The following is a 9,984-nucleotide window of genomic DNA, read 5'->3' on the forward strand; positions in this document are numbered from 1 at the left end:
CTCATCAGTTAAATCATTTTGATTGTTTAAAGTAGTCCATAAGCAATCAATAAAATTAGTATAAGGTTCTGTTATTCCTTGTTGAACAGCTGGAAAAGGAGTACATGGTTGAGAATCTGGAATGGCATTAAAAGCCTGTCTGGCTAATTGTGCAGACAAATGATGCATGCTCAATGGATAATTAAGTTGAACAGTCGGGTTACTATAAACCCCTGATCCAGTGAGCATATCTGGATTTAGTCCATTTAGAATGTCATTTGGATCCTGAGGTCTACTAGCCTCCATGACTACCAATCTGGTCCATTCCTTTTCCCAGGTGACAATCATGAGGTGAATTCACATCATCAGTAAAAATCCAGTCCAGCATAGTTCTGGCAGCTTCAGATTTAATTCCATGTTCTGTTACAGTTTGATTTGTTGTAAAATTTTCAAAAGTGTTGTTCATATGTAGGACCTTGTTGATCAAACAGAACTGGACAAGCTAAAGCTCCAGCTGCTTACCAGTCTCCTTCAATGATTGCATCACGAGCTATTCCTGACCATCGCTTTCCTGATGATATTTTTGTAGAACTTCTTCAGCACCTGCTGGTCCAGGGATTGCACCTGGATATGGAGGTGGAAGGATTTGCATTGAAGGTGCTGACAGCTCTGGTTGTAGCATCTGCTGTAATTCTTGAGCTTGTGTAGGATGACTAGGCTGTTCAGGGCAGGCAGTTATATTTTGTTTGTGCCCTTCATTGTAACTTTCCATTTGAAGTGTTAAATGTCCAACTTGATCTTTTAACTTCTCTATTGGAGTAAGAAAAGATTTAACCAATTTTCTTTCTTCAGGTGTAAGTCGCTCATCTTCTTCTGACTCAGTGGAAACCCAGAGAATTCAATCGGGGTTTTCTATGCATGTCTGACTGGAGAGCTTGCAACAATCCTCCACTCACAAGTCAAATGCAGCAGCAAGATGCTCTTCCCACATTAAAGGAAATTTGCCAGTTTGCTCCATGCTTTCCTACTGGCAAATACATTGGAAAACAATCAAGAAGAGATGCATAAACAGTTCTTGTAGACTTTTCTCATTCCTATCATTGCAAACATGCTCCTGGAAGTTCAGATCATTGACTTCTAGAACAGTCAGTGGTATCCCTGGGGAACAGGGCTAGGCCTGACAAGAAGGGACACACTGCACCTGCCTGAAGCTGGGGCAGCAGGAGTTCATCCATTTTCCTGTCTCCATGGGAGAGTCACCTTCGGTGGAAAACAATGCCTTCACTGAAGTAGGAGGGAGGCACAGCTGGTGCAATGCCAGGGAGTGCCTTTAGCCAGGAGGCAGGGAGGAGGCAGAGGAAGAGGGGTAAGCTGGGGAGCTGCAGCCGGGGCTCTGCAGGGAACCCGTGTCTCAGCAAGGGCTTGAAGCAGAAGGAGCCAGAAGAGCTTGGCCAGACAATCCCGAGCTGTGGACACTTTGTCCTCAGCTCCAGGAACCCGTTTGCAAGTCCAGGACGTGGGAACTGCTCCAGTGTTGCTCTCGTGACACATAGACACTGCTCCTTCCCAAGCCTGTTCAGCACTAGACAGCAGGACACAGGAAAATGTTCTCTTCACTACACGATCTAATTATTGAAAGTCCTGCAAAGAAGCAACTCACATTCAGAGGATACACACAAAATCCCCAAATCAGGGTAGCAACCTTGAATTGACACAAGGAAAATCTTCCCATTCAGAAACACTTTCTCGTTCCTTTTGGCAAACTTATACTTAATTTGACATTAAAGAAAACAGAGAAAATTTAATCTAAATATAAGCAGTGTAATTCTTAGGAGAAGTTTCACATTTCACTGTCTCATAGACCCAGGTGAGGGCAAAGCAGCCCTCCCACAGCCTGGCCCAGGGGCTCTTGGGGCTGCCAGCGTGGGGCCCAGAGCAGAGGGAGGGGCAGGCAGGAGCTGCTCAGCCATGGGAGCCTCTCAGGCTGGGAGCCTCCTTCCTCCCCAGGCGGGGCCCAGCTGGGCCAGGGCGCAGCTCTTGGGGCAGCCGTGCCCACCGTGGCCCCTGCTCTGCAAGGCCTGCTGCCCTGCCCATCAGGCAGGCGCGGCCTCAGCGGCCCTTGGGGCCCATGATGCAGGCTAAGAGCCCTGCAGAGGTGCTCGTGGCCCGTGCCGTTGGCTCTGTCCCCTGCAGCATGCATGCTGTGTCACCGCACAGAGGCTGACCCCTGTGCTCCCCCAGGCCCTGGCAACTGCTCCTGTGCTGCTCCTGCCCTGCCCAGGGCACCCACGGGTGCTCCTCGGGCCTGGCAGTGACCAGAACCAGCTGGGAGGGTGACAGCTCTGCTGCTCTGGGCGCGGCCAGCACGCAAAGCAGCCGCGTGCCCCTGGGCCATGGCAGCGTCCCGGTCGGCCTTGGCACAGCCCGTGCGCTCCTGGAGGGCTGGGGGCACTGCTCCGGCCTGGCCTGGGGGGGCCCTTGACATTCCTGATTCCCCTGACAGCCCCCAGGCAGGAGCCAGAGCTCAATGGCCCCAGCCTGGCTGCACAGTCAGGGCTGGAGCCTTCCCGTGGCTGCCCAGAACCCGAGGCCATCAGCCCCAGCTCGGAAACACTGCCTCTCCTGGGCTTGCCGCCATGTTTCCCTCTTAGATCCTTGGATGGATTTGAAAACTAACTTTGACATCTTCTTCAAGGAACACACGTGACAAGCTTCTAATCACTTAAGTGTTTATTAGTATGCTTTCGCTTTCCTTTTGGCATCCTTATGCTTCCTTCAGCATTCTGGTAAATAATAAAAATCTAACATCTTCTTAGGAGGAGTTTCTGAATCCACTACTAAGACAAGTCTCTAAATTCACTGTCTTGCTTAAACACTTCCTTTACATATAGTTAAGTAGCTGCTCCTGTAACATACAGAGATTTAATGGTTTACCTGACTGGACATCACAACACGATGTTATGCAAACTAATAGACTAAAAACCTTACATTCCCTCGTAATTACAAAGTTTCAGGCTCGTCTCACGGACCTGAATTCATTTTGCATGCACTTTCATAGCCGTGCTCCCTCCCCATGCTCAGCTTTCAGCCACAGTTACCTGGGAACTGACCTTACATACTCACCTCAAGCAATAATCTACATCTGTCTTGCCAACGCTATATTCTTCACTAAGCTCTACTGATCTACAAAATAACTTTGGGCCCTCTGCAGAAAGCAAAGAACAGAGGAATAAGGTTAAACACTTCTGATTATGCTGCTGCTTCCAGCAAACATGTACAAACAACACAGCAATAAAGTCCGATATTTTCTTCACATCCTTCCTAATCTCTTGCTCCCCACCACGCATTGGCTCCAACAGCAATGTTCTGTACTGCAGCCTGGTGTCCTGAGAAACATGAAAGGCAGCAGCAGTTCTCCTGAACCTGCTGAAATTTAAATTGCGGTGGAATATCATGTCTTTCATTAAAAGCTCAGCACCAGGATCCCACATCTTCCCCCACAACTGATGCCTGCTGAGGAATGAGATCTCCATTTTAATTCCCTCTCTAGAGCAGATAGACTGGAAGAGTGCAGGGCAGTAACTGTATGAACACAGCAACGCATTTCGTCAGAGGTATCTAATAAGTCTCAAGAACATAATTTCAGCCTGTCTTAAGATGATATTCCACACAATGTGTCAAGCAATTGTTTTGGTGGCCTGTGGAAGTTTTTGGGACTGCGTATGTTTCCTTTTGTTGTTGTTTTCTTTGTTTTTAAATACAAAACTCACTGGATTCAGAAGAGAAAACCCCACATTTATAAGCACGAAAACCACACGGACCTATGTGGCTGACAAGAACACTCAGCGTTCCTAATGGTAACACCAGAAAGACAGGAAAAAGGTAGAGATGTCATACATACCTGAAAGGATCCAAAATGTCTAGGTAACGTGTCAAGTGACTAGTTTTTTGTAATCTCTCGAAGTCCAGCTATCTATTAGGCAATTACCTGAAAAAAAGAAAGCCAGAAAGCTGCTCAGCCTTTATTTTACCAGGACTTTCTCACAGGATTCTACTGCAACTTCGACCACAAGGAAGGATGGCAAATCTGGACTCCAAAACATTCCTAATCAGGCAGCATTTTTCCTCCTCCTCGCTGAATTCCAGTAAGAGTTTAAAAGGAAACAAAATTACAAAAGATGGTGAAAAAGTTCTATTGTAATTCCTAGGCGTTTATCACCTATGGAAGGGAAGAAAACGAAAATTTTCTCATATGGTAAAGAAAGTAACCTAGACAAGTACAAAGGGATTGTAGCATCCTAAAAGGTGCTGTCAAATTCCATGAGCACGAGTTAGAGCTGTAGTGCTTCAGAGAAATGGTGTACATTGAAAAGCTTGATCCCATAGGAACCAAATAGAGTCTTCTATTAAAAAACCACTCTTTTTAAACGAAAACAGACCGTGCCTTTGCCTTTTGGCAAAAAATCACTTTGAGCTTGGTCAAACCAAAACGACACAGTTCATTTCTCGTGCTCAACTTCTCTCTTTCCGTGTTGCACTTCACACCAAGTGGGCTGCTGGGAGGTTTCACCCTGTGCAGCACGGATGGTTTTCCAAGATGACTTTCATTGCTCAGAGGTGTGCAATGTCACTTTCCCATTCCCTGAGTGCTGCTGGTAGTATTCCCACAGCATCCAACTACTACAGGCAAGTAGACTACAGATACAAATGGAACTTGCATTTCTTGGTCCTTTTCAATTCCTGACGTCTCAGGCTCTTCATCAGCCTCAAAACGGCTCTCTTGGAAATGTCCATCCTCTTGCCATGTGCCTTTTCCTGGTTTTATTGTTCCAAGTAGGTAAGGCTCTGCAATAACAGCACCAAAAAAAAAAAAAAAAAAAAAAGGAAAAAAAAGCCCAAAGCAGGTTAGCTCTCTACTTGCCAGGAAAACTTCCTCCTTTCTAGTGAAATACTTCCGCTGGAGAAGACAGATTTAGGAAGGACACAATCTTCTCCTCCCACATTCTCTGAGCTGTATCTCTGCTCCAGTATTTTACACTTTGTTCTACGGTTCCCTTATGTATTCTTTAACATTTCACATTGCATTCAGAAGACACTGAATACCTCCTGAATTCAGCAGGAGTGTGGGGGGCTTGTATACCTCCTGAATTCAGCAGGAGTGTGGGGGGCTTGTTGCTCTGGGTGGCTGCATTGGGATTTCTAATATTTTGGAAATCTTCACATTTTTTTTGTTTCTATCTTACATGACTGTGACTGGATTCAATATGCTTTCATCTTCATTTCATAAGGGTCTCATTTCATCTCAGGTTAGGACACCCCAATGGTCATGTGTCATTCTGTTTCCGTTTTCTCAAGGTCCAAGCATAGAATTCAGTAACAAATAGAATGCTCATGGATCTTGGGGTCAACTCCAGGATTTTGCTCCTCCCTACACATTAACACACCTTTTCTTTAAAATCTTGTTGGGTTCTATGAAACTTGATATGGCTGGTGTGTCACCTTTTTCCCTGTTTGAGAAATGTAGGGGATGACAACAAGCTTTCCCACCACTCAGAAAAAAACCCAAAACCTTCTCAAAGCGTGCCTTTCAAAATTCCTGAGATGCAAGCATGAGTTACTTCTCATTCATCTACCACAGCCGTGGCAAGTAGAATTGAGGATCAAAAGGTTTCTGCCTAATTACTGCCTTCTGCTGCTGAAAATCCCCTGGATGCTGTCCTTCTTTACACCACATTGCTCTACAGTGCCTGCCAGAAGCTCTTTCTTAGAAATGGCACTGTTAGAAGGGTTCTGCTGTTACCTTCTTTGGCGCCCAACTCCTCGGTGTCTCCAAAGAAGGAAAACAGGAAAGCACTCGACTCCTGAGCCAGGCTGCTCACAGGCAAAGGTCCCAAATGGTCATCTGGGGCAGAGTCCTGCGCATCCTCTTTGTCCCAGGCTATTTCCACAGTCTTGTCCGGTTAGTTCTTTGAAGGTCCAAGCAAGTCTTTTAAATCAGCAGCAATATCATCATCGATTTCTTCAGAAACTTAAGGCACTGTCTCACTCTCTCCTTTCTTCTTCCTTTTGGCTTTACTGAAATGAGATTGGCCAAGGATAGCAACACAGCACACGTCCTTCCCAAAGACAGTTTCCCTAAGAGCGCCCTTGCTCTTCATGTCTCTCTAAGCACATCCAAGTCAATTAAGGAGTTGTTCACTTTCAAGGGAAAGCAGAGGGGAAACATCTGAGGTTGGAGTCTAAAGGCAAGAACCAGCGTCCTTTATAATTAGCCCCATCCTTCAGTGGCTTGTCACTTAATACATAGGAACATAGAAATCAAGGTACTTAGCACAGACTTCTTTCCCGCCAATAGAAATGTCGAGCACCAACAGGGTTTTCTCAGAGCCCTGCAAATCTCAAATGCCTGAATTGACCGTTCTCACCTTCACTTACGGCAGCGAACAGACAGACTAGAAAGAAGAGATGACACTACATGCTGCTGTTTGTGGTCCAAGTTGAGGCCCGACGTCGCTGGCGGGAGCGGTTGCTCCTGCGAGACGTCCCCGACGGTGTCCCCCTGCGCCTGGGCCTGTCAGCCCTTGCTGCTCTTCTCCTGCTCCTGTCCTGGTGACTGCTGGACCGGACGGGTCGACTCGAGGCCTGACGTGGCAGGCGGGAGCGGCTGCGTCTGGGGGACATCCCTGATGGTGTCACTATTCGCCTGGGCCTCTGGGCCCTCGATGTTGTCCTGGGGCTCCTGTCACGCCAACTCCTGGACCGGACAGGCGGACTCTGGGCTGGACGTGGCAGGCGGGAGCGGCTGCGTCTGGGTGACGTCCCTGGCGACCCTGATGGTGTCACTGTTCGCCTGGGCCTCTGGGCCCTTGGTGCTCTCCTGGTCCTCCTGTCCTGGCGACTCCTGGACCGGACAGGCGGACTCTGGGCCCGACGTGGCAGGCGGGAGCGGCTGCGTCCGGGCAATTCCCGTGATGATGTCCCTCTTTGCCTGGGCCTCTCAGCCCTTGGCTTTGTCGTGCTGCTCCTGGCACGGCGGCTCCTTGAGCGGACGGGTCGATTTGGGGCCTGACCTTGCTGGCGAGAGCGGTTCCGCCTGCGGTCAGGCCCAGCACGTCCGGAATGGACCCTGTCCTCAGGGCCTGTGGAGCTGCTGTATGTTGGCCCGGATGTTCTTGGGCTGCTGGTGTCTGGGGAGGAAGGTGGCAGCGACTGCTGCGCTGCTGCACACTGGCAGCTCCTGCACGTGCTGGTCTCTGGAGATTGAGGAGCCAGACCCGATGGCACTGGGCTGTGGGAGCCGGGGCTGATGGCCCCTGCTTCTGGGGAGCCATGAGAAGGCTCCAGTCCTGACTGACTGCTCAGGCCGGGGCCATTCAGCTCCGGCTCATCCCTGGAGGCTGTAAGGGCACGCAGGAATGTCAGAAGCCCCCCAGGCCCAAGGCAGGCCAGGCCAGAGCTGCACCCCCAGCTCTCCAGGAGCAGACAGGCTCTACCAATCCCAGCCTGGGCACCACCTCCCCCCACCCCAGGAACACCCGGGTGCTTTTCCTCATACCTGTGCCGAGACCAGCACAGCTGTCACACTCCCAGCTTTCTATGCAGTTTGTCAGGCCAGAGCAGCGCCTGTGGGTGCCCTCAGCAGCACAGGAGGAGCAGAGGAGCAGTTCCCAGGGCCTGGGGAAGCAAACGGGCACATGGCTCTGATGACAAAATGCCCACAGCACAGGATTGTCCAGCCAAGCTCTTCTGGTTCTTTCCGCGTAGAGCCCTAGCCAAGACAATCCGCTGATTCTCTGCAGAGCCCCACGTGGAGCTTCCCAACTTACCCCTCTTCCTCTGCCTCTTCCCTGCCTCCTGGGTAAAGGCATTCCCGGGCATTGCACTGGCTGTGCCTCTCTCCTAGATCCGCAAAGGCGTCGTTGTCCTCCCATGTTGGCTGTCTGAAGGAGAAATGAGAAGCTGATGAGTTGCTACTGCCCTGCCCTCTTGGAGGTACAGGGTGTCCCTGCCCTTCCTCCAGTGCTTTTCCAAGTCCTCTGTAAAGCTGAAGCCCAGACTCGTGGGTCTGGCCAGGGCCAGGAGTGCTGGGGCAGGGCCTGGCGCAGCACTGCACTTGTGGCCTCCTGTCTTGTGGGCCAGGGAGAAGGACACAAACCTGAAAGGAATTCGGATCCCCGTGATGAACATTTGGAGAAGGAATTGCTGGCGGTCTCTGCACAGGGGGCACTGGAAGGATAAAAGGCCAGCGCGCATGGCCTGTCCCTGCAGGGCAAACAGAAGCAGTGTGAGCGAGGCCCTGGTGCTGCTGAGCACCTGCTGTGCCCCGGGGCTGAGGCCACGGCTCCTACCTGGATGCAGTCCCTGTGGAACCAGGCCCTTGTGCACGCTGGGCACACCAGTGTTCCATAGGACATTCCGTCCTCCACAGGCTCCATGCAGATGAGGCATTCGGTGCCTGGCTCTGGAGTGGCCTGCACGTCCGGCTCTGGACGGTGCTCAGAGCAGTAGGAGCTGAGGGCAAAGGGACGGGCAAAATGAGAAATGCTGGATCCCTCGCCACGGGTGGCCAGAAGTGAGGAGGACGTACCTGTGTGGAGTAATGTACAGATTGACACAGCCGCCCTCCTTGGCACAGGGCAGGTGGAACCATCTGCCGCAGTTTTCCTCGCAGCACAAGATGGTGGCCCCGCTCTGGCCACAGACACAGCAGTGCTGGAAAGAGCCAAGCAGCCTCACCAGCGGCAGCCTCGGGGCCTCCCCAGGCAGCCCCACGGCTGCGGGCAGGGCGCAGGATGGGGCAGCTGCTGGGTCTCAGCCCACAGGGCTGCCTGCTGCAGGAGGCTCCTGTGCCAGAGCCTGCGCGCAGCTGCTGGGAGCCAGGTGCTTTGTCCCACAGCTGGCTGGAAGGGCCGGCCTTTCTCTCCTGGTGTCTGGGTTAAGCTCAGACAAACCTCGCCTGGCACAGATCTCCCTGCTCTTTTGCCAGGCTCTCACCTCCTTTGCCGCCCGCCTGACTGCAAGTTGGATATCTCGAGGGAGAAAGCCCATGAGTCCAACACGTTTATTTCCTTGGTGAAGAATTAGAGTGGCAAAATACTGCAGAAAAGGGAATGAGCAGATAAGAAGAGAGTGGCAGGGACCGCCCATTGCAGTGCTGGAGACAGATCCCAGAGCGTCTCACCAGGCAGAACACGTGGGCACAGAGCCCGAACTTCTCCAGTTTGTGGCCGCAGATGTCCGGGTCAGCCTGTGTGCGGTGGCACAGCATGCATGCTGCAGGGGACAGAGCCAACGGCACGGGCCATGAGCACCTCTGCAAGGCTCTTAGCCTGCAGCATGGGCCCCAAGGGCCGCTGAGGCCGCGCCTGCCTGATGGGCAGGGCAGCAGGCCTTGCAGAGCAGGGGCCACGGTGGGCACGGCTGCCCCAAGAGCTGCGCCCTGGCCCAGCTGGGCCCCGCCTGGGGAGGAAGGAGGCTCCCAGCCTGAGAGGCTCCCATGGCTGAGCAGCTCCTGCCTCCCCCCGCCTCTGCTCTGGGCCCCACGCTGGCAGCCCCAAGAGCCCCTGGGCCAGGCTGTGGGAGGGTTGCTGTACCCTCACCTGGCTCCCTGGCATCAGGGCTCTCCTGCGTCCTTTCAGACATGGTTCTGGTCAGCAGTTGAGCCCCTGTGCCGGAACGCCTCAGTCCTCTCCAGGTGATTGTCCTCTCTCTGTGGGGGAGAAAGAAGAGTGTGGGGAGTTTGCAGAACAGGCCCAGAGCCACGAGGGCACGACTCCCTGGTCAGCCCTGCGTGAGCCCTGCTCCTGTCCGCCTCCTCCTCCCGTTGTGGCCTTGAGGAACGCTGCTGTCTCCTCTGGATCCCTCGGGTCCTTGGGCAGCCGCGTCCCTGCTCTGCCTTCTCCTCCCGCCGTCAGGTCGCACTGACACACGGCCTGAGCCCAGCGTTGCCTTTTGTGCCCTTGGTCGCGCAGGTCACAATGGCCACGCTGCCATCACAATCATGCA

At 52.2% G+C, this 9,984-nt stretch overlaps 1 protein-coding gene across 1 annotated transcript; it reads right to left on the reverse strand.

The window, feature by feature from the left end:
- Window positions 1–6,450: 6,450 nt before the first annotated feature.
- Window positions 6,451–9,621, reverse strand: LOC148222531 (E3 ubiquitin-protein ligase PHF7-like). The gene is made up of 10 exons (XM_088171780.1): window positions 9,579–9,621; window positions 9,161–9,252; window positions 8,974–9,075; window positions 8,567–8,691; window positions 8,328–8,490; window positions 8,131–8,241; window positions 7,806–7,915; window positions 7,535–7,653; window positions 7,009–7,376; window positions 6,451–6,870 (listed from the first exon to the last, which is right to left on the reverse strand). Exons 1-10 carry the CDS (start codon window positions 9,619–9,621, stop codon window positions 6,451–6,453), a joined length of 1,653 nt encoding a protein of 550 aa, XP_088027906.1.
- Between the last annotated feature and the right edge of the window lie 363 nt (window positions 9,622–9,984).

The sequence above is a fragment of the Sturnus vulgaris genome, chromosome 11, assembly GCF_052056855.1.
Source record: "Sturnus vulgaris isolate bStuVul1 chromosome 11, bStuVul1.hap1, whole genome shotgun sequence".
In the NCBI taxonomy this organism is placed as follows: Eukaryota; Metazoa; Chordata; class Aves; order Passeriformes; family Sturnidae; genus Sturnus; species Sturnus vulgaris.